This window comes from Drosophila simulans, chromosome 2R (assembly GCF_016746395.2).
Source record: "Drosophila simulans strain w501 chromosome 2R, Prin_Dsim_3.1, whole genome shotgun sequence".
Taxonomy (NCBI): domain Eukaryota; kingdom Metazoa; phylum Arthropoda; class Insecta; order Diptera; family Drosophilidae; genus Drosophila; species Drosophila simulans.
This window is the reverse complement of record NC_052521.2, coordinates 11,860,459-11,881,475: the sequence shown is the minus strand read 5'-3', so window position 1 is coordinate 11,881,475 and position 21,017 is coordinate 11,860,459. Positions and strand designations below refer to the sequence as shown.

Below are 21,017 nucleotides of genomic sequence, written 5' to 3'. Positions count from 1 at the left end.
GCGATGTTTTTTATATACATAAGCCGAAACGCATAAATCATGGAAAATAAGAAACAAGAAAAATTGCATATCGTTCGAAGCTTTTGGAGCCATTGGCGAAATCTGAAAGCTCTTGTGAAATATGTATGTATTACCGAGCAGTAAGTATAAAAGTCGAGCAGGGGAAGAACCATTTCTATTAACAACAAGGTTTTCAAGATGACAACATCTGCTGTAGAAGCTCCCAATAGTAAGTTTAGTTAAAACTTTACAGAGGCATATTATAATGATGTACATATATAATAATCTACAGGTGCATATCCCGATCTAGAAAAGCGACTGGAAAGGTATTTGCGAAGTGTGTTCTGCCTCAAGGAAATCGATACTAAAAATGAGTACGATCCAACCGAAGTGGAGTACTTTGGACTTCTGAGTTTATGCGATGTTCGAGCGCCTCGCCGAAAACTGTGGTACATGTACTATGCGACGACAGATCAGGTGGACAAAACTGTGGATCAGATCCATCGTAAATATGGCCAAAGGAATATGTACGAGCTGTTCAGAAAACCGGTATATACAGGGGCTGGAATGCGATCCCGGGTTAAGAACCACTTCAAAGAACTTAAGTGGCAAGTAAAGGGAAATATTTTGGAAGCCCCTCCAAATAGCTCCTTCAATGACGAGAAAGTGGTAAACACAATCGCAGATTTATATCAGGACGAAAGGAGAAGATACTTCGATTACCTTATGTCTAGGAGTAATCTGTATAAATCGTGTACATATCGACACATAAATGCATAACAGAGTTTCATTTCTGTATAAGATTGTCTAGAATAAAGCTTTAATATAATAATGCAAATACATAAATGCAAACCAGTGTTCTTTTAACGCTTGTTGAGGTAGGAAGGCAAAATTGCCGCACGCTTATCAATGGGTAAAGCCTATGAATCACCTTAAGTTTTAATATGATTACATTTCTTAATAGCAGGGAATATTGGCAGCATGGACGATAAGTTGGAAAAGTACTGGAGACGCCTATTTTATATGAAGTCAGTGGCAGAACCCACTCCTTTGGATCCTGATACGATAGAATATTTCGGAATATTTAGTATTGACGAGCCAAATGTAGCCACCCAAAAACGGTGGTACATTTATTATGGCCTTAGATCAGAAAGGTCAAAGGTTCTGGAAAGGATTCGCCAGAAATATGGCAATAGGAATGTCAGAGAAATATTTCAGATCGCCACATTCAGCGGAGTGGGATTTCATAAAATCGTCAGAGAATATTTCTCCAACTTAAAATGGTTCACAAGCAGAAATCTATTGGAAGCTCCTCTAAATAGTTATTATAATGATGAAAGACTCGTGAAAACAGTTTCAGACTTGCATAACAAGGAGCAAAAAAGAATCTTCGACTATATAATGATACAACACGACTGGTTTCGACGGTATAATGATCAAAAACCACCACCTGCTAAACATTAAACTAACTAAAAACATCGACTAACAGTTACCCGTTACTCAATGAGAATTCGACAACAATAATTGAATGGACTAATCTTTTGACTAAAAGCGATATGTGTATATGTATATAAGGGGTATTTGTTATACATATTACAACCTATTGGTCAAGTTAAATGATTTATAAAAATATGTCGAATAAAATATGTACACACACAAGTAGCTTGCGGTTATATTAGTACATATCTTGGAGTCAAAAGGCACAGTCATAGATGTGTCGACCCATCCAATCATCCTAATCAACAAACATAAACACCCTATTTCTCTGCATTAGTAGGTATTAAAAAAAAAAAAAAAAAAAAAAAAACAATAAAAGCTCACTATTTTTCGATAGTCCACAGGGTTGCATTAAAAAGCTCTTTTGTTGTGAAATTGGAAATCGTAAACAGAACGAAACAAACATTTTACAAATCAGTTGAAATTGAATTTGTTGGGTATTTAAGAAGATTGCGTAGCAAGTTAACACGCATTCAGAAGTCAGAGAAGGAATAGTCAACTCGTTATTAAAATATGACAACAAATTCAGTAATTGATAAGAACTCGGGTAATTAAAACGGCAAATTATTTATTTGGAACATCAACGATGATTAATACCCGATTTGCAGAAGGAGATTACGACCTGGATGAGGAAATCGACAGCCATTTGAGGAGATTGTTCTATATAAAACCAAAAGCTGCAACACCCAAGCTCAATCCCTACATAGTGGAATTCTTTGGAGTTCTTAGCTTAACAGATCTCCGTGCCCCACAAAGAAAGCTATGGGTCATATATCACGCCAAGCAGCCGGATCTGGACAAGACCGTTGATGCGATCCACGAGAAGTACGGCAAGAAGAATATGTTTGATCTGTACCGCACCCCAGTTTTCAGTGGAGCTGCTCTGCGGGAGAGTGTGAGGAAGCACTTCTCGAACCTCAAGTGGTTTACGACGGGAAATCTCCTGGAAGCCCCACCTAAAAGCCACTTCAACGACGAGAAAGTGGTGAAAACCATCACGGATCTGCATCATCTGGAACACCAGAGACTATATAATTATGTGATGGTGAAGAATATGTGGTCTATGCGGTACCGCTAACCGAACCTGTGATTTAGGATTAAATTTGTATAGTTCTAACTATGTAAAAGGAAAAATCACATAATTCATTTAACATAATGGTTTGCTACCCAATCAAATAGTATTGTTTGATTGAAGTAAAACTTTTTTAAAATCCCTATGCTTTGTTGAATAAAGTACATAATAAGTATGCTCATTTAATTTGTTACTTATATTCGGAAACATTAAACTACAAGACTCTGAATTCCTCTTGTGTTTTTTTTTCAAATGGATGACAACGCCGCATAAGGGTTAAAGTGCCTATCGATAACGCACGTCTTCGCCAATCGCCACCCCTGTCGAAGCGTGCGTCTTTCTAAACGCAGACAGAAAAAATAAAACCTGTCAAAGGCTAACATTTAATTGGTAAACACTGCTTGGGTGTGCCATATAGCAGGGAATCAAACCTTAAAAAATGGTAAGTACGGCAATCCAAATAGTGTTCACCCATAATCTTCTTTTTTCGCCACCAATGCTCCGATAAGCGAAGTTTCGATAGGTAGGCAAAAAGCAAATGGATCGGGAGCCACTCAGTAGCGGGCGTCTCCATTGCAGCGCCAGATATAAACACAAGCGATCGGCGTCATCATCGTCAGCGGGGACAACTTCATCCGGACACAAGGATCGCAGGTAAATGTGTACACACATATGTGAGACGACCCTAAACGATACCTCTTTTGACATGAAGCATCGAGTAGTTTTGACTGGCAGTTTGGAAAAAAAGGTTCAACTGTCATAGGGCCATTTCATTTGGATTTGCCCTCTCAGCCGATTCAGCTGGTGCTCTTGCCAAGAAAGTAAAAACCAAAAATCCTTCAAGCCGATTTCATTTCATTTGAAGAAGAAACCAACCAACCAACCAACGAACATCACTATGTAAGAACCCACCGAAGCAATCATTTTCATTCTACGTCCAACTACCAACGAATTTGGCCGAAAGAGGTCGAACCCAACCGTAGCATTTGTCAAGTCACACAAATTTTCCAACTGTCAGTTGCAAGACGAGCAAGAACCACCCGAAATACAAAATATTCCAACTGTCAGTTGGCAAGACCCGCAAGAACGAACCGCAAGATAATCTTATTTCATTCCATTTCACATCGAATCAAGGTCTGACTACGATTACTATGGCAGTCGCCGGCAACAGCGGTCCTCCTCTCGCCGACGCTCCCGTTCGCGTTCATCCTCGGGGTCGCCGCCACCGGAGCCGCGTCTTCGCTCCGGACGTTCGCCACACGATCGCGAACGTATGCACAAGTCTCGCGTAAGCCATTCTGCCGATTAATGCTTCCTTTGAATTCTAAAGATCTTCGGCGTTCCAGGAACAGCCAAAAGCAAGCCGCTGCATAGGAGTCTTCGGACTGAATACAAACACCTCGCAGCACAAGGTCCGCGAGCTGTTCAACAAGTACGGACCCATCGAGCGCATCCAGATGGTGATTGACGCACAAGTAAGTCGGGTTTCAATAAGCATTGCTAAGATATTTCCTGCCTGAATCTTATTGTGTAGACAAATCAGCTGAAGCCCTGCAGTTTTGTCTTAATTTCTGGCTAGATAAAATTTGATAGCGATTGTGAGTTTTTGTGTATTCCAAACTAAAAGCTAAAGGCTTGCTTTCACAGTGGCATATTGTTCGAAGGACATATTGATATTGATCCCGAAATCAATATGTATTCAGTTGTTAGGAAAATACAAACATAGATTAAACCTTAATATCTTCTGACATACAGACACAGCGTTCCCGGGGCTTTTGTTTCATTTACTTTGAGAAACTTAGCGATGCCCGTGCGGCCAAGGACAGCTGCTCTGGAATAGAAGTGGATGGTCGCCGTATTCGCGTCGATTTCTCTATAACCCAACGTGCCCATACCCCAACTCCGGGTGTGTATTTGGGTCGTCAGCAGCGTGGAAAAGCTCTACGCTCATATTCGCCGCGAAGAGGACGCCGTCCGTATCACGATCGCTCCGCTTCGCCCCATGACAACTATAATCGTGATCGGTATAATTACCGCAACGATCGCAACGATCGTAATCTCCGCAGGAGCCCTAGTCGCAACCGCTACACTCGCAACAGGAGCTACAGCCGTTCACGCTCCCCCCAACTACGTAAAGTTTAAAGTTTTTATTCAATTTAATCAAATGTTTATCCTGAATATTTTCCACGATTAGATCGCACTTCATCGCGCTATTAGAGCGCCTGGGAAGGAGGCTAAGTTGCCCTTACTGGATTGCGTCAAGCGGGCTGTAAAGGAGCATACGACTGAAATATTGTGTTTTGGTGAATCCCATCCCATTTAATGCATTTGGTTGGCGAACAGCTCACAACTAGACTAACTCTCAAATTCATTATTCACCCAAAACACCTTTTAATTATAATTATTCGTTAACCATTATTAATGCTGTACAAAAACGTAAATTGTAAATATAAAATCAATTACCAACATTACATACAGAGGTCCGCATAGATTGTGATATGTATTTTAAAGGAACTGCAGCAAACTGATAATGATAACATTAAACTAATTTTAATTATAAATGCAATTGTGCAGCAGGTACAAAATAAAAATGAATTTGTACACAAACTCTACGATTAATAGGTGTTTTATTGAATTGGTCGCACATATCATTTACTTAAGCTTCTATAAATTTCAGTTTGATTAGGATTAACTAGGTTTGTATGGGAAACAGAACCGATCAACCACTTACTCAAAGGACCTCCACAGGATACAAGTGCAATGCAATGCATTCTTTGGAAAAGGCTCAAGTAGCACTGGGATTTGCACTTGCCGACGCTGAAGTTGAGGCCTCGAGGGCTGTTCCAGCTCCGCTCGATGTCTGTGTCGCTCGAGAGGCTTTGTATGCCAGCTCTAGGGTCTGGTTAATAGTATGCATGTCACCCTCTATGCTGCGTGCCCAGTTCTCCACGTCTCCGAGATCCTTTAGGGCAGTGCTGAATTGGTCGATGAGTTGCAGCCATTGGTGGGTCTGCTTGGCGAAATTGGTGGCGCCCAAGTGCAGTTGCTTGGCCTCGGCGTCCAGGCGCTTCTGGTTCAGGTAGGCCTGAGCCACGCCCACATTTAGGGTGTCCACCAGAGACTGAGTGAGCTCATTGGACGCTTCTATTGCCTCCTTTCGACGCACCTCTGAAAATTCAGCCTTGTAATTGTTTGTGCCAACTATAAACTACAATTGGCCTTGTACCCTGCTCCTGTTTTCGCTTCGCCTGCTCCTTGTGATGCTCCTTTACCATGGAAGTTAACATATTCAAGCTTTTTGTAAACAAATCCAAAGAAAAAACTATTTTTGTCAGCTGTTTTGCTAAAGACGAGCCAAGACCGATAGATATTTTCGATAAACAGATTGACCGTTAAAATCGTTACGGTTCCACCTCTAATAGCCACACACGTGCGCGGCTGTTGCGCTCATCTTTTACTCGAGTTTTTATAGGAATCGTGGCTTAAATAAGGCAAAATGGGTTCGAAACGCGCGATGGACGTGCACATGTTCCCATCGGACCTGGAATTCGCCGTGTTCACGGACCAGGAGATCCGCAAACTGAGCGTGGTGAAGGTGATCACAGGCATCACGTTCGATGCACTGGGACACGCGATACCCGGTGGTCTATACGACATCCGAATGGGCTCCTACGGCCGATGCATGGATCCCTGTGGGACGTGTCTTAAGTTGCAGGACTGTCCGGGCCATATGGGCCACATAGAGCTAGGCACGCCCGTCTACAATCCCTTCTTCATTAAGTTCGTGCAGCGACTTCTTTGCATATTCTGTTTGCACTGCTACAAGCTCCAGATGAAGGGTAACTAACGACTTACTTTTATTATCATAATTGGCTAACAGCGCTCCTCTATTGCAGATCACGAACGTGAGATAATTATGTTACAGCTGCGCCTAATCGACGCGGGCTACATCATCGAAGCGCAGGAGTTGGAACTCTTTAAATCAGAAACTGTGTGCCAAAACACCGATAATCTGGTGGCCATCAAAAACGGCGATATGGTGCACCCACACATTGCTGCCATGTATAGTCTGCTGGAAAAGAATGAGAAGAACTCCAGCAACTCCACTAAGACGAGTTGCTCACTGCGCACGGCCATTACGCATTCGGCACTGCAGCGACTGGGCAAGAAGTGCAGGCACTGTAACAAGTCTATGCGTTTCGTGCGTTATATGCATCGTAGGCTGGTATTCTACGTGACTTTGGCAGATATTAAAGAACGGTGAGTAGTCAACACACAACACCAGATAATTTCTAATATAACTTCTCTTGTTTTCCTTCTTCAGCGTTGGCACGGGCGCAGAAGCCGGTGGTCAGAATAAAGTTATTTTCGCTGACGAATGCCGTCGTTATCTGCGCCAGATATACGCAAATTACCCTGAACTATTAAAGCTGCTAGTGCCTATCTTGGGGCTAAGCAACACGGATTTCACTCAGGGCGATCGTTCGCCGGTTGATCTGTTCTTCATGGACACGCTTCCGGTGACGCCGCCGCGAGCTCGACCACTGAACATGGTCGGTGACATGCTAAAGGGAAATCCCCAAACGGACATCTACATTAACATCATTGAAAACAACCATGTATTGAATGTGGTACTCAAGTACATGAAGGGCGGCCAGGAGAAGCTCACAGAAGAGGCGAAGGCCGCCTATCAGACCCTAAAGGGTGAAACAGCCCATGAGAAATTGTATGCGGCTTGGTTGGCTCTTCAAATGTCGGTGGATGTGCTGCTCGATGTGAATATGTCCCGAGAAATGAAATCTGGTGAAGGTCTGAAGCAAATCATTGAAAAGAAGAGTGGTCTCATTCGAAGCCATATGATGGGCAAACGTGTTAACTACGCCGCTCGGACTGTCATTACGCCGGATCCCAATATAAATGTGGATGAGATTGGCATCCCTGATATTTTCGCGAAGAAGCTGTCGTATCCCGTGCCCGTGACCGAATGGAATGTTACAGAGCTACGCAAAATGGTTATGAACGGTCCGGACGTGCATCCCGGAGCAAATTATATACAGGACAAGAACGGATTCACCACATATATACCGGCGGACAACGCCTCCAAGCGTGAGAGTTTGGCCAAGCTACTTTTATCGAATCCCAAGGATGGCATTAAGATCGTTCATCGGCATGTTCTCAATGGCGACGTTCTACTGCTTAACCGACAGCCTTCGCTGCATAAGCCATCGATTATGGGTCACAAGGCTCGCATTTTGCATGGTGAGAAGACTTTCCGTCTGCACTACTCAAACTGCAAGGCATACAACGCCGATTTTGATGGTGATGAAATGAATGCCCACTATCCGCAGAGTGAGGTGGCGAGGGCGGAGGCTTACAACCTAGTAAATGTGGCCAGCAACTATTTGGTGCCTAAGGACGGCACACCGTTGGGTGGTCTCATTCAGGATCACGTGATTTCGGGTGTAAAGCTGTCGATTCGTGGACGATTCTTCAATCGCGAAGACTACCAGCAATTGGTGTTCCAGGGACTATCTCAACTTAAAAAGGATATCAAGCTGCTGCCACCGACTATTTTAAAGCCAGCTGTGCTTTGGTCTGGAAAGCAGATCTTGTCCACCATAATCATCAACATAATTCCCGAGGGATACGAAAGAATTAATCTGGATTCATTTGCCAAGATTGCTGGAAAGGTAATGTTTTTAAAGTAAATTATATACCTTTTTCTCAACTTCTGTGACTTTCAGAATTGGAACGTGTCACGTCCACGACCGGCCATTTGTGGCACAAATCCAGAAGGAAACGAGCTAAGCGAAAGCCAAGTGCAAATCAGAAACGGAGAACTGCTTGTTGGTGTTCTGGATAAACAGCAGTATGGGGCCACCACGTATGGATTGATTCACTGCATGTATGAGCTATACGGCGGCGATGTGTCAACTCTGCTGCTTACCGCTTTCACGAAAGTATTTACCTTCTTCCTGCAACTAGAAGGTTTTACTTTGGGTGTCAAAGATATTCTGGTTACCGACGTAGCAGATCGTAAGAGAAGGAAGATTATTCGCGAGTGTCGCAATGTGGGAAACAGTGCAGTAGCTGCTGCTCTAGAATTGGAAGATGAGCCGCCGCACGATGAGCTGGTTGAGAAAATGGAAGCGGCATATGTAAAGGATTCAAAGTTCCGAGTGCTTTTGGATCGTAAATACAAATCAGTCTTGGATAGCTACACAAATGACATTAATAGGTGAGTTTAGTCAAAACGGAACAACAGGCCATATTAACATTTTTTCTTTTTCTAGTACTTGTCTGCCCAGAGGACTGATTACCAAGTTCCCATCAAACAATCTGCAATTGATGGTTTTATCAGGTGCCAAGGGATCCATGGTGAACACCATGCAAATCTCCTGTCTGCTCGGACAAATTGAGTTAGAAGGAAAGCGACCGCCTTTGATGATATCCGGCAAGTCTCTGCCCAGCTTTACTTCCTTCGAAACATCGCCCAAGTCTGGAGGATTTATTGATGGACGTTTTATGACCGGCATTCAGCCGCAGGACTTCTTCTTCCATTGCATGGCTGGTCGTGAAGTAAGTGGGGAATAATTTCCAAAAATTCTTTACTTGTATTTATTATTTACCTTTATAAAATTGTAGGGTCTCATTGATACTGCTGTAAAAACATCGCGTTCCGGCTATCTTCAGCGTTGTCTTATTAAACATCTGGAGGGCCTAAGTGTCCATTATGATCTCACCGTACGCGATAGTGACAATAGTGTGGTTCAGTTCCTATATGGCGAGGATGGTTTAGACATTCTGAAGTCCAAGTTTTTCAACGACAAGTTCTGCGCTGACTTCCTTACACAGAACGCCACGGCAATTCTACGCCCTACTCATCTTCAATTGATGAAGGATGAGGAACAGCTAGCCAAGGTCCAGCGCCACGAGAAGCACATCCGCAGCTGGCAGAAGAAAAAGCCAGCTAAGCTACGTGCCGCCTTCACTCATTTCTCCGAAGAGCTCCGCGAGGAGGTGGAGGTGAAGCGACCCAATGAGATTAATAGCAAAACAGGTCGTCGGCGCTTTGATGAGGGCCTCCTAAAGTTATGGAAAAAGGCGGATGCAGAGGACAAGGCTTTATACCGCAAGAAGTACGCCCGTTGTCCAGATCCTACGGTAGCTGTATACAAGCAGGATCTTTACTATGGCAGTGTGTCAGAACGAACGAGCAAACTCATTACCGATTATGCCAAGAGGAAGCCAGCACTGAAGGAGACTATAGCCGATATTATGCGAGTTAAGACAATTAAGTCGCTAGCGGCGCCAGGTGAACCAGTAGGTCTGATAGCAGCCCAATCGATAGGAGAACCCTCGACTCAGATGACATTGAACACTTTCCATTTTGCGGGTCGTGGTGAGATGAACGTGACTCTGGGTATTCCTCGACTCCGAGAAATCCTCATGCTGGCCTCATCAAACATCAAAACGCCTTCTATGGATATACCCATAAAGCCCGGTCAGCAGCATCAGGCGGAAAAGCTGCGCATAAATCTAAATTCAGTGACGTTGGCAAACCTTTTGGAATGTGAGTGCATAAATGTAAAGTTTTCGTATACAATAATGAAAATTTCCTTATATAGACGTCAACGTTAGCACTGGTTTGACTCTGGACCCGGAGCGATCCTATGAGTATGATATGCGCTTCCAATTCCTGCCCAGAGAGGTCTATAAGGAGGACTATGGTGTGCGACCCAAACATATAATCAAATATATGCACCAGACCTTTTTTAAACAACTGATTCGCGCCATCTTGAAGGTTTCAAATGCTTCTAAGACAACGAAAATGTAAGACAACGAGCGCTAGGTCCTCGAATACTTTAAGTAATACATCTTTTGTAATTTCAGAGTTGTAATAGACGACAAAAAGGACGCTGAAAAAGATGAGGATAACGATTTGGACAACGCCGATGAAGTGGGCCGTTCTAAGGGCAAGGCTAATGATGATGATTCATCAGATGATAACGTAAGTTATGTCTAACCGAACTTGAAATTGTAAATACATATATACTGTTTTTAAAGGACGATGACGATGCAACTGGAGTAAAGCTTAAGCAACGCAAAACAGATGAGAAGGACTACGATGACCCAGATGACGTCGAGGAACTCCATGATGCTAATGGTATGCTGAAAGTTCTATATTTTCCAAGAGGTTTTAATACTAACAACTGATTTCCAGACGATGACGACGAGGCGGAGGATGAGGACGACGAGGAAAAGGGTCTGGATGGTAATGATAATGATGGCGATGACAAAGCGGTGGAGAGGTTGCTGAGCAACGATATGGTCAAAGGGTATTCCTACGACAAGGAGAATCATTTGTGGTGCCAGGTCAAGTTGAATCTGAGTGTGCGGTACCAGAAGCCCGATCTTACATCCATCATCCGGGAGTTGGCGGGCAAGAGTGTGGTCCACCAGGTGCAGCATATCAAGCGGGCCATTATCTATAAGGGCACCGATGATGAACAGCTCCTCAAGACCGACGGCATCAACATTGGCGAGATGTTCCAGCACAACAAGATTCTTGATCTGAACCGCCTTTATTCCAACGACATCCATGCGATTGCCAGGACGTACGGCATCGAAGCAGCGTCCCAAGTGATCGTTAAGGAAGTGAGCAATGTGTTCAAGGTCTATGGAATTACTGTGGATCGCCGCCACCTGTCGCTCATTGCCGATTACATGACCTTCGACGGCACCTTCCAGCCGTTGTCGCGCAAGGGCATGGAGCACTCCTCGTCGCCCCTGCAGCAGATGTCCTTCGAGTCCAGCTTGCAGTTCCTCAAGAGCGCCGCTGGATTCGGCAGATCGGATGAGCTTAGCTCGCCGTCGAGTCGGTTGATGGTTGGACTCCCGGTTCGGAATGGTACTGGTGCCTTTGAGTTGCTGACGAAAATTTGTTAATGTGTTTAAATATAAATTGAAATTTTTTTAAATAAACATACATTAAACGTGTAAAATGTTGGTTTATTTAATCACGGAGAAGTGTAAACATTTAAGTTAAAAGTACATATACAAAGCTACAATGAAAATTTTTGGTTTGCTTCAGAACTTATCACAAGTCAACTGGTACTGCCAGTTCCTAACAGCCACACTCGGCTCGAATTGGCCGGCGACAGGGTCCAGGAGTTCCTCAACAGTTCCAAGTGTACCTCCAAATCCCGAACCCGTTCCAGCTCGTGTTCCTCCTCCATTTCTGACACCTCCTGCAGCTGCTGTTCCGAATCCTGCTCCAACTCCTGCTCCTCCAATAGGGTGGGTAATCTTGAAATCGTACGGTTGCAACTGCCGGGGACGTCTTGTCCGCTGTTTGTTGAGCACCTGTTCCCGTCGTTCCCCCTCAAGATTACCGTCCCCACCTCCAGATTCAGCTGCTCCGCTTCCATCCTGCTCCCGTTTCGTTGCACGACCACCTTTGCGCCAGGACTCGACATTAGCAATGCCCGAGGTGGATGGCACCTCGTCCTTCCGGCCCCCAAAGATGGTCGTCCAACGAAACCACTTATGTCATAAGCTGTAGCAATCTGATCCCGAGGATGCACTTCGTCTTCTCATTGCATTCGGGTCTCTTTTGAGTAAATAAACGCACAGGCACAGGCAGGCAAGGAGTAGGCACACTAATCCCAACATCGCATAGAATCCCTGGCGGTAGCGTGCTGCATCGGCACTCGCTTCCAAGAGTCGTACCCGCTGGCCCAGAGCTCCTCCTCCCCTCAAGTCATCCTCCCTTTCCAGTGGCATTAACACCTGCCAGAATCCGTAAACCTTTTGCAAGTGATTGGAGTAGCCCGAATCCAGTTGATTGCTGGCCGTGTAGGAATTGGAGGGTGCTGCTCTATAGGTATCGTGGCGGTTGCTACGCGATAAGCTTCTATCTAGCCCTGGAGCTCCTGACTCCCCTCTAAGTAGCTTGTCCACCTCAGCCTCATCGACTGATCCTGTCTGCGGCGTCTTTGCTTGCTCTCCCAAGCTATAAACGAATGGGTTCTCCTTGTTGTAGGGTAACCAGCCGTCGTATATCCGCCCCGGAGTGGGGTTGCCATTTTTAATGAAGTTCGCAAATGCTCCTCTTATTTTGCGACATAGCTGCTCCTCATCGCCACTGAATCTTCGACGGGCTATCTGCTGAAACAGACTCGGACCGAGGAGAAGTGGCAGATCTGAGCTGTGGGAGGCACCTCCGAAAAGATTTCTTCTGCCTCGCATGTCCATCGAGTGGGATTGGTCGAATACATAGGCATAGGTAGTGGTTCCATTTAAAAGCTCCAAGATTCGTGAGTAGGGTAACTCATAGAGTGATTCCGAGAGTAGTCGTTGCATTCCAGCCATCAAGTGGCTCACTCCCTCTCCCTTGCCATTGAAGTACCTCCATCTAATGGCCGCCAGTTGGGTGGAGCTCTCCTCACCCACCGACTCCAGTGCTCGCATCACATTCGGCAACAATGTGTTATTGATGTACTTATGTAGCGCCACCTGACCCTCCCTGGCCACGTCCAGCCAGTAGTCCTGCAGGAAGGCTCCTTCATTGGAGGTGATGCCCAGCAGAACGGGGGGCAATGTTTTGTTACGAAGGCGTTGTTCGAGTGGCAATCCTTCGGGTAGTATTACTCCCAGCTGGGAGCTCCCGTTGCCATGGTTATAAACGCTTTCGTACGCACGGAGCAAGTCCTCCCGGCTCTTGCGCCTAAGACAACCCATCAACTGGCGACGTTGTGCCTCCTCAAATTGGCAGCCCAATTTCTGTACCAGCACCTGACCAGTTTCCACTATCCGCTTTTGGTGATTCTGACCCAAGGCTCTCATAATGGGACCGGGTGACATGAGCACCAGTTGTTTAACCTGGCTGGTATCCTCCAAAGTAGCAACCAGTGCCAGAGGGGCTCCTCCACTCCCATGCCCCAGAAGAGTAATGTGATCTGGATTGCCGCCAAAGGCATCTGCATTCCTTCGAATCCACCGCAGTGCCATCTGAACATCACTTAGGCCATAATTTCCAGGCACATTACGATGCTGTTCGCCCAGACTCAGCCATCCGTAGATATTATTTCGGTACTGGACACTGACCACCACAATGCCCTCTCCGGCCAGATCCAAGCCATTGATGCGATTTCTGGGCCAGTCGTAGGCGAACTCCTCACCCGTGACAATGACCACTATGGGCAGCTTGCCGTACCGCATCCCCGACTCCGGCGTCCAAATATTCAGGTACAGGCAGTCCTCGTCGGTGCTCACTGATCTGGGCATGGAGCCATCGGAGCTCTCGTCGTAGATGGTGTTCGCTAGCTGCGGGCACAGCGGCTGCATGGTGGTGGCCTGGAGGGTGCGGTTGAAACTGGAGCTCGGCTTGGCGGGCTGGAAACGAAAATATCTAACTTCAATCGTTGCTAATCAAATGTGGGCCAATTAAAAAGAACTCATTGTAACCTCAATAAACCTCAATGGGTTTAAAAACAAATAGTATCTATTTAAGAGATATATGCCTAAATAAAATGGGATCTAGGTTCCTTCATTACTTACAGCAAATCGTAGTTCGTTGAGGGGCGCCTGGGCGTAGGGAATGCCCAGAAAGGCGTAGACAGCGCCACGTGTCCCATCCGGAAAGACCTTGAGCTGGAAGCAATGATCCAGTTTTAGCGCTTTAAAGTAATTGATTTCCAAAGAGTTATGTCCTCACCCCAATGAGATCGCCCTGCTCCAACTTAATGTGCGTCTGTTGGGCGGAAGTGAATGGCGACAGGTGAATCAGGATCGGGAGTAGCCGCAAAATCTGCTGAATCCTTAATGCATTCCACATGATTGCCAGTTGCAACGCTCACTTGTTAGCTCTCACTTTTAGCACATAACTTTTGCATAGTTCATGGCGCATTTAAGCGCATTTATTAACTATCGTACGTCGTTTTTCTGCACTTTTTTTCGACCACAAAATATATAGATATGTATGTTTCACAGAATTTTCGGTTTTTTCGCTGCAACTTTTCGTTCGCTCGGTGTTGAAATGAAAACTGAGCCACAAAAAAAAGCAACACACACCACGAATAAAGTTAGCTGCTGCCCTGGGTCGCTGAGCTAACAAAAATTTCTGCTAGAATTATTTCAATTGTTTTCTGGTGTCATTACGCCGTTGTTGCTTTTGCTGCTGCGGTGCGCAGCGAATCATTCATGCATCCATAGATCAAAACACCAGCGACACCACCAACCAACATACCAACCATCCCATTCCATTCCATTCACCAGCGAAATGAGTGTGGAAAGCAGCGGCGCGTTGGGTAGGTTGTTTATACGGCCATGGTAACGGACCTCTCAACTACATGTCGATCTGGACCCTAAAACCCAAGAGGCAGCCCTCCCGATTGGCCACCAATTGAGTCCCAACGAGGGTGGATCGGGGGCTACTAGAGTATCTTTCCTATTTCCTTACATTTGTGTGGTTCTTTCACCATTTATTTTATTTTTCCACATTAACTAATTACTTATTACTCACTCAGTGGAGGCATAGGTTGTGCCTCGGCATTCCGCAGAATCAGACTGAATTCATCTCTCATGTGTAAGTTTAATTAAATTGTCCAGAGGCTGTCTATATTATACACTCAAATTGGTCAGCTTTCTAGCATATTCTTGGGGCATTCTTCTTTAGCAAACTGAAACATTAATGATTTTGGATGTATCTACAGTTGCTAAAAGTATCCAATCCTTAGAAAAACTATGCTATGCATTTTTATGGTTTTTAAACTATAACAAATTTTATCAAGATTCTTTGGCTCACTTTTAAAACTTCTCGACCCTCCCTCGTTCTTGTTTTTCATTGAATTCCGCACTGCTGTTAATGTCAAACATAAATTTTTCTCTGCTTCACAACTCTCTATCCTTCTCCCTTTCCCGCCCTCGTGCCATCTCACTTCCGCCTGTGGCAAATGAAGTTGTCGCTGGGTTTTTGGGGTCTGCAGCTCAGATAATGTACCATAATGCTGCCGTAATTTCCCCACTTGCCCAATATGCTGTTTTGCCGGTGGTGGCTGAATGGGATGGTATGGATCCGATTACGATTCCAAGTCCGAATCCCAATCCGATGTTGTTAGTTTGCCAGAGAGTCAGTCGGTGACTCTGCTCGCCGTTGCGGAGTTCCGGTCTGTGTGGATCGCTGGATGGGCTTCTGCCGGAATGGCCGCAATTAACTTGGATGCGAGAGTTGTGGGAGAGCGGCGAGTGCTCCAGCATCATGTACCCACATTTATGTATTTTAATTAGTTTAAATCGTAATTTGTTTGTAGACCTGCGCGGATTACCGGCACAAAATCGACCTCGCCAGCCGCCAATCTGGCAGACCTACAAAAATGCACTGGCCAAAATAATCAGCTAGTACTGCATCAAATGTATTTTTCAAGCTTAGTAGATCTCAAAGAATACCATAAGTAAAATACAAAAAATAATGAAAATTATATAGTGCTAGTTCTAGTTTCAGTTTTAGAAAAATGTAGCTGCAGCGACGTACATCATTTTCGGTTAATTATGAATTACCAAGAGCACATTTAAATGGACGCCCCACTGGAGTCGCCATGTCCCCTGCCTTTCCCCGCTGCCATCGCACTTCTTTTGACCCGGCCAATAGGAAGTTAATCAATTTATGCCTGCAAACGTCGACGGTTCGCAGTTTGGTTTTGTGCGGGTCGCTGTTCAATTATTATAAATGGCAATGTCGGCCTAGTTTGTCCTATATGCGCTCATGTGCCGCTTGTCTGTGTGTGTGTGTGGTCCAGTTGGCTGTAAACAAATTAGCCTGGCCGAGTGCCGGGAAAATCCCAACAAAGGTTGACGCCGCCACTGGCATGGCAGGTGAAATTTTGTTAATTGCTCGCGTCTATCAGTATTATAAATCATATCAGGGGAGTCCAAATTATGCTGCTATAAATTTTGAAATGAAGATTGAAACTAAATCTATGTAGGTATAAATTAAAATTAAGCCATTCAAAAATCCAAACCAAAAAGTAGCTGCGACTGAGATGCTCATGCATAAATGTTCCTACCAATGCTGTAAATCAATTCAGATTACCAGATTTTTCTCGGTTGCCTATAAATTGCGACTTCCATTTCACCACCTGGAATTCACTTGGACTTCGCACCTTTTTGGCCAACTTTTCTAACCTGTCGCTTCAAGCTGTTTGCTGGCCAAAGGCTACAGATTGCGGTGACATTAAAGTGCTGATAGTATTTTTGCCTTCGACCAATAAATTCGTCAGCTTAACATTTGACACAAATCTTGCAGTCGACACTTGTAAGCGAAGACCTTTAATGAAAACACAAATTGTACTGAGATTTATACAAATATTTGTGGAGTGCATATTGAGAAATTTTGGCAGCTGCACTCGAAAGTGGAAAAATAGCAACAACAAGGACACTCGAGGCAGAAACCCTCAAGTCGCCGAAACTTTGGCCTTGTTGTATTGTCGTAATGAAAATATTTATGATTTTTGGAGCCGAGTTGATTGTTTACATATTGCCAAAGCATATTGAAAACTTCTTTATTAAATTTTACTTCAATAAAAGCCAATTGTTTCTTGTTGCTCCACATTTCTACACATACATATATATATATATTTCTGTACAAAATGCCTGGCAAAAGTTTTTAGTTTTCTGCCAGAGCAAGCTGCGTATATATTTCCCCCAATTTTTCCCCACACCATTTTCCCAGATGAAAAATCTGAGGGATGTGGGCTGTGCTGCCTGATTGCTATGGCTTCTGTTGCAGGTCCTGCTGATACGATGTCGGAGGTTGACTGCTTCACCGATTCAAATTGTGTTGGATATTTTCATATTTCTGCTAAACAATAGCATCAGATGTCGTCGTTGTTGCTTTTGGCGTATCTCTGCAAATATTTGTTGCATGTTTGTGTACGAAATCGTTTAGTTAACGAGTCGTAAACACTTGTGATAGAATTCGACCAGACATTTGTGCTATGAATTTATGCATGCATTTTTTTCCTGGATAACTCCCATTAGTTGAAAACCAGTTCGACATGCACTTTTGGACACAAATTCAATAAATTCCTGACTTATTCGGGCTGGCCTTTGATTTCATTAGCAGAAATATTTAAGTATATTTTTTAAATTCGAACATTTTAAGTGAATGGATTTTATTAAGCATACGCAGTGTGAATACGCAGAAGTGGCAAGAAATGATGTTGCAGCTGCCTGATTTATATAAAAAATTACATTATTAGAACTTAAATTGCACAAGTTATTAAAAGCAAACAATCTAAGCAATTTACGTGAGTTATTACTTAATTAAAAAGGGGCGTGTGACACTCATGCCCATCAATGAACAGGGAAAATATTTGAAAACATAAATTGGGGCCGGGAAAAACACTCAACTGGGCCGCGGGTATTACGTAATTAGCAGAAACTACGCAAAGCAAACAGCCAGTGGGCCATTTACGTAAAGTATTTAACAAAACAATGCACAGAAGTTGCCTGTGCCGCCGGTTGCTTTAAGCCTAATTTAACGGCTCTGCAGACAAACAACGCGAATGGCGAACAGCGGCAGCCATTTTCTTTATGCCCCAAACCGCACACACAAGTTGGCAGTACTTAGCGGGCAAAGGGGCGGGGTGGGGAGGGGGCATGGTTGGGGGCGTTGAAAGAGGACCGGAACATGGCCCACTTTCTAATTAATGCAAAATATTGCAGCTGCAAAAAGAAACTAGCATATGTGCTGCCTACTTTTAGGTTGTCGCATGTGAGCCAGCTTTTTTTCGGATGGCATTTTCAGGGGTAGTGGGTAGTTGTGGGGGCGTGGCACTCTGGCGGTCTCTTTGTTGCCTGCATAAAGCATCACTCACACACACTCACTTACGCACGCACGCACGCAGAGAGTGTTGTAGTTGCAGCTGCAACATGCAACAACAACCTTGGCAATGTCAACAGCACGGCATCCTGGCGGAAGCAAGTGACCGCCGCCAGGGGTCGCCTGTGTGCTGCTAAATTAAACCCAGAAAAAAATGTTTGCCCCATGTGGCAAAGGACCACTGGAGAATGGGTCCAATAAAAAAATAGCAGATTTTTTTTTGAAAATCCAAGCACCATAAGCTTTATGAAGAGTTATTGATTTTTGTTAATCTAGCAAAGAATTAAATAATAAAATTAAATATTTACCAACAATTAACATTACAAACTTACTGCTTGATAAGTACGAAATATTGATCCTTCATCCAGATCCTGTGCTCGTGTCTCAAAAGCAGAATTTCCCAGTGAAATTGATACTAAAAGCATTCTATAATGGATTTAATTATGGCCAGCCGACCCTGCAATAATTCATTTGGTAAGTGCTTCGTCATCGGGCTGCAAAAAGGCATGCAAACCGCGAAATTTCATTGCAGACATGAGATGGCAGTGCAATTTAATAATTTTCCAGAGCAGCTTAGAGTTCAGAGTGCTATGTATACGTAAATTAAGTTTTTCCTCCCAGTTTGGCAAACCAGAAACATGGCGACGCATTCTACGGCAACGAAATTTTCAGCATGCCAAAAAAGTTTGCCGCTAATTCCTTGGGCAAACTTTAACGCAAATGTGTTTAGATGGGGAATATCCTGTGGCACCTTGCTAAATTGAAAATGCATTAGCAGCTTAATTTCGAAAGGAGATGCACAACACAATGTTTCGAGTTTCAGTTTAATTTTTATTCAAAAATCACATTTGTTGTTTTTATATATATAGATACATATATATATATAATATTTCTGCTGCAATGTTTGCCAATAATGTACGGTTTAGGCTTACTGCGTTTTCGCTTCCATGGGTTTATTTATGTAATTTACATTTGTTCATGTGAGTGTTCTTATGTGGTGTGTGTGGCTGTGGGTGTATGTCTTAAGCTTTAACAATCATTACTAGGCAATAGTATTAAGCACATTCACTATATATATATATATTGGTTTACATTTAATGGCTGTTCAACGCGGATTTCTTATGGTTTCTGTACAAATTTCAAGTATTATTTACCTTGGACAAACAAATGGGCCGGGCATAAATAAATATTTTCATGAATGATTTGCATTTACATTATTTTTTCTGCAACATGCCAATCACCTCATATTTGCCAATGGAAATGTACAGAAACAGAAATACATATAATTTCATTTGCCAAGTGACATTCCTGTTTGCAATGATTTCAATTGAATTAATGGGCATTTTGCATTAAGCTGATGGGCCAGATGAGTGAATTCATTTCAGAGTATCTATCTTAAGCTCAGATATGTTTTTCCAGAAGCACTGCCAGCACACAGATATTACTAGTTTGAGCTCTACAAAATGATATTTTGGTAGATATATTTTGGTAAAATGCAGTAAGAATCATAAATGATAGGATTTCGTATCGTTGCATTTTTCCAAAAACTTTTCCTTCACATTTTATTGTCGTTTTTGTCAAGCCTTTCTATGCAAATTGTCTCAATGGTGGCAAGTTAGTGAAGAATAGTAGGATTTTTCGTATATAACTGGGATGATGGAATAATATAGATATTTTTAATATTACTAACATGTCATTTTCATCTAGTTAGCCCAATTTAACAGAACTTTACTGCCTTAAAATTCAATTAACTTTACAATGTGTTAGGTTTTCCCATTTTCTGTTTTGCCATTTGATGGAATGTATTTAATTTTATTGAACATCCCACATCCCATCGAAATCCAAATAGTTGAATGAATATATTCGCCTTGTAATTTTTTACGCATGGCTTGCGCAGTTAAATGTGGCAAAATAATTGATTATGCACAATTATCCCTATAACGCAAATGAAATAAATAAAAAAAAGGAAGGGAAATGGGTGAATGCCAGGACATGGAAAGTGAAGGAAAGGGTTGAAAGTTGATTTATTCAAATGAGAGCACATGCAGTTTTCAATAGTATCACAACATCCATATTCGTAGTTCAATTTTTTCTCATTTTATTAAGATTGGTTGGGTTTTTCAGGTTTTCGGTTTTTGTTTTTCATTTCTGCGCTGCTTCATGTGTTAATGTTAATGCAATAAATTTAATTACCATCTCGCAGGCGGCAGCAACTATTTTATTATTATTAATAAATGGCTTTTGCAATCATTTTACGTGTTTGTGTTTGGCCTTTTTTGTTTTCATTTCGTATTTGTGTGGGCGGGGCGGGATCAAGGAGCCTTTTCAATATTTTTGGTCAAGTTGTTTTGTATTGTTTGTTTTGTTTTGGTTTGCTTTTGTCTTGGATTAGATCGTTCACTATGTATAGTTTGTTTGTTTTTAAATCTGTATAAAAAGTGCAATTGTCTGTTCTTGTGTCTTTGTTTTACCTGCTTTTTGTTTTTGTCGTGTCAAATACAAATTCTCAAATACAATTATATATACGAGTTATAATACAAAAATCCTTTACACACAGATACAAAA

The 21,017-nt window shown here is 43.2% G+C and overlaps 7 protein-coding genes across 11 annotated transcripts; 5 read left to right on the top strand and 2 right to left on the bottom strand.

Annotated features, from left to right (window-relative positions):
* The first annotated feature begins 126 nt into the window (after positions 1 to 126).
* On the top strand, positions 127 to 846 carry LOC6734503. The gene is made up of 2 exons (XM_002081486.3): positions 127 to 229; positions 293 to 846. Exons 1-2 carry the CDS (start codon positions 199 to 201, stop codon positions 778 to 780), a joined length of 519 nt encoding a protein of 172 aa, XP_002081522.1. The 5' UTR covers positions 127 to 198; the 3' UTR covers positions 781 to 846.
* Positions 847 to 852: 6 nt separating this feature from the next.
* LOC6734502 lies at positions 853 to 1,659 on the top strand. 3 transcript variants are annotated; one of them, XM_016182001.3, is made up of 2 exons: positions 853 to 913; positions 965 to 1,659. In XM_016182001.3, the coding sequence occupies exons 1-2, from the start codon at positions 910 to 912 to the stop codon at positions 1,462 to 1,464; spliced, it is 504 nt and encodes a 167-aa protein (XP_016027631.1). In that variant the 5' UTR covers positions 853 to 909; the 3' UTR covers positions 1,465 to 1,659. The 3 variants fall into 3 exon arrangements, with proteins under 3 accessions (XP_016027631.1, XP_016027629.2, XP_016027630.1); XM_016181999.3 differs by having other exon boundaries at positions 855 to 913; positions 968 to 1,659; XM_016182000.3 differs by having other exon boundaries at positions 863 to 878.
* Positions 1,660 to 1,869: 210 nt separating this feature from the next.
* On the top strand, positions 1,870 to 2,750 carry LOC27208181. The gene is made up of 2 exons (XM_016183788.3): positions 1,870 to 2,044; positions 2,106 to 2,750. Exons 1-2 carry the CDS (start codon positions 2,011 to 2,013, stop codon positions 2,573 to 2,575), a joined length of 504 nt encoding a protein of 167 aa, XP_016027628.1. The 5' UTR covers positions 1,870 to 2,010; the 3' UTR covers positions 2,576 to 2,750.
* A 107-nt stretch (positions 2,751 to 2,857) lies between these two features.
* LOC6734501 (transformer-2 sex-determining protein) lies at positions 2,858 to 5,181 on the top strand. 3 transcript variants are annotated; one of them, XM_016182004.3, is made up of 6 exons: positions 2,858 to 3,011; positions 3,084 to 3,223; positions 3,704 to 3,857; positions 3,916 to 4,044; positions 4,325 to 4,700; positions 4,764 to 5,181. In XM_016182004.3, exons 2-6 carry the CDS (start codon positions 3,108 to 3,110, stop codon positions 4,784 to 4,786), a joined length of 798 nt encoding a protein of 265 aa, XP_016027627.1. In that variant the 5' UTR covers positions 2,858 to 3,011; positions 3,084 to 3,107; the 3' UTR covers positions 4,787 to 5,181. The 3 variants fall into 3 exon arrangements, with proteins under 3 accessions (XP_016027627.1, XP_016027626.1, XP_044778588.1); XM_016182003.3 differs by having other exon boundaries at positions 2,860 to 3,011; positions 3,079 to 3,223; XM_044922653.1 differs by lacking the exon at positions 2,858 to 3,011 and adding an exon at positions 3,282 to 3,469 and having other exon boundaries at positions 3,087 to 3,223.
* Positions 5,180 to 5,954, bottom strand: LOC6734500 (biogenesis of lysosome-related organelles complex 1 subunit 1). The gene is made up of 2 exons (XM_002081483.4): positions 5,796 to 5,954; positions 5,180 to 5,737 (listed from the first exon to the last, which is right to left on the bottom strand). Exons 1-2 carry the CDS (start codon positions 5,854 to 5,856, stop codon positions 5,355 to 5,357), a joined length of 444 nt encoding a protein of 147 aa, XP_002081519.2. The 5' UTR covers positions 5,857 to 5,954; the 3' UTR covers positions 5,180 to 5,354.
* Positions 5,941 to 11,574, top strand: LOC6734499 (DNA-directed RNA polymerase I subunit RPA1). Its single transcript, XM_016182005.3, has 10 exons — positions 5,941 to 6,408; positions 6,466 to 6,829; positions 6,894 to 8,259; positions 8,314 to 8,807; positions 8,863 to 9,148; positions 9,215 to 10,142; positions 10,198 to 10,402; positions 10,463 to 10,580; positions 10,637 to 10,736; positions 10,794 to 11,574. The coding sequence occupies exons 1-10, from the start codon at positions 6,066 to 6,068 to the stop codon at positions 11,516 to 11,518; spliced, it is 4,929 nt and encodes a 1,642-aa protein (XP_016027624.1). The 5' UTR covers positions 5,941 to 6,065; the 3' UTR covers positions 11,519 to 11,574.
* On the bottom strand, positions 11,561 to 15,115 carry LOC6734497 (cocaine esterase). The gene is made up of 3 exons (XM_002081480.4): positions 14,289 to 15,115; positions 14,132 to 14,224; positions 11,561 to 13,966 (listed from the first exon to the last, which is right to left on the bottom strand). The coding sequence occupies exons 1-3, from the start codon at positions 14,406 to 14,408 to the stop codon at positions 12,122 to 12,124; spliced, it is 2,058 nt and encodes a 685-aa protein (XP_002081516.1). The 5' UTR covers positions 14,409 to 15,115; the 3' UTR covers positions 11,561 to 12,121.
* Between the last annotated feature and the right edge of the window lie 5,902 nt (positions 15,116 to 21,017).

Bases quoted from the DNA above. Each gene is read 5' to 3' on its own strand.
- LOC6734503 (XM_002081486.3), top strand. From the start codon at position 199: ATGACAACATCTGCTGTAGAAGCTCCCAATA. The intron at 230-292 runs GTAAGTTTAGTT...AATAATCTACAG, and splicing joins TGCTGTAGAAGCTCCCAATA to GTGCATATCCCGATCTAGAA.
- LOC27208181 (XM_016183788.3), top strand. From the start codon at position 2,011: ATGACAACAAATTCAGTAATTGATAAGAACTCGG. The intron at 2,045-2,105 runs GTAATTAAAACG...CCCGATTTGCAG, and splicing joins AGTAATTGATAAGAACTCGG to AAGGAGATTACGACCTGGAT.
- LOC6734501 (XM_016182004.3), top strand. From the start codon at position 3,108: ATGGATCGGGAGCCACTCAGTAGCGGGCGTCTCCATTGCAGCGCCAGA. The intron at 3,224-3,703 runs GTAAATGTGTAC...CATCGAATCAAG, and splicing joins TCCGGACACAAGGATCGCAG to GTCTGACTACGATTACTATG. The intron at 3,858-3,915 runs GTAAGCCATTCT...TCGGCGTTCCAG, and splicing joins AACGTATGCACAAGTCTCGC to GAACAGCCAAAAGCAAGCCG.
- LOC6734500 (XM_002081483.4), bottom strand. From the start codon at position 5,856: ATGTTAACTTCCATGGTAAAGGAGCATCACAAGGAGCAGGCGAAGCGA. The intron at 5,738-5,795 runs GTACAAGGCCAA...CTGAATTTTCAG, and splicing joins GAAGCGAAAACAGGAGCAGG to AGGTGCGTCGAAAGGAGGCA.
- LOC6734499 (XM_016182005.3), top strand. From the start codon at position 6,066: ATGGGTTCGAAACGCGCGATGGACGTGCACATGTTCCCATCGGACCTG. The intron at 6,409-6,465 runs GTAACTAACGAC...CCTCTATTGCAG, and splicing joins CTACAAGCTCCAGATGAAGG to ATCACGAACGTGAGATAATT. The intron at 10,581-10,636 runs GTAAGTTATGTC...CTGTTTTTAAAG, and splicing joins ATGATTCATCAGATGATAAC to GACGATGACGATGCAACTGG.
- LOC6734497 (XM_002081480.4), bottom strand. From the start codon at position 14,408: ATGTGGAATGCATTAAGGATTCAGCAGATTTTGCGGCTACTCCCGATC. The intron at 14,225-14,288 runs GTGAGGACATAA...CATTGCTTCCAG, and splicing joins AGCAGGGCGATCTCATTGGG to CTCAAGGTCTTTCCGGATGG. The intron at 13,967-14,131 runs GTAAGTAATGAA...TTTCGTTTCCAG, and splicing joins TCAACGAACTACGATTTGCT to CCCGCCAAGCCGAGCTCCAG.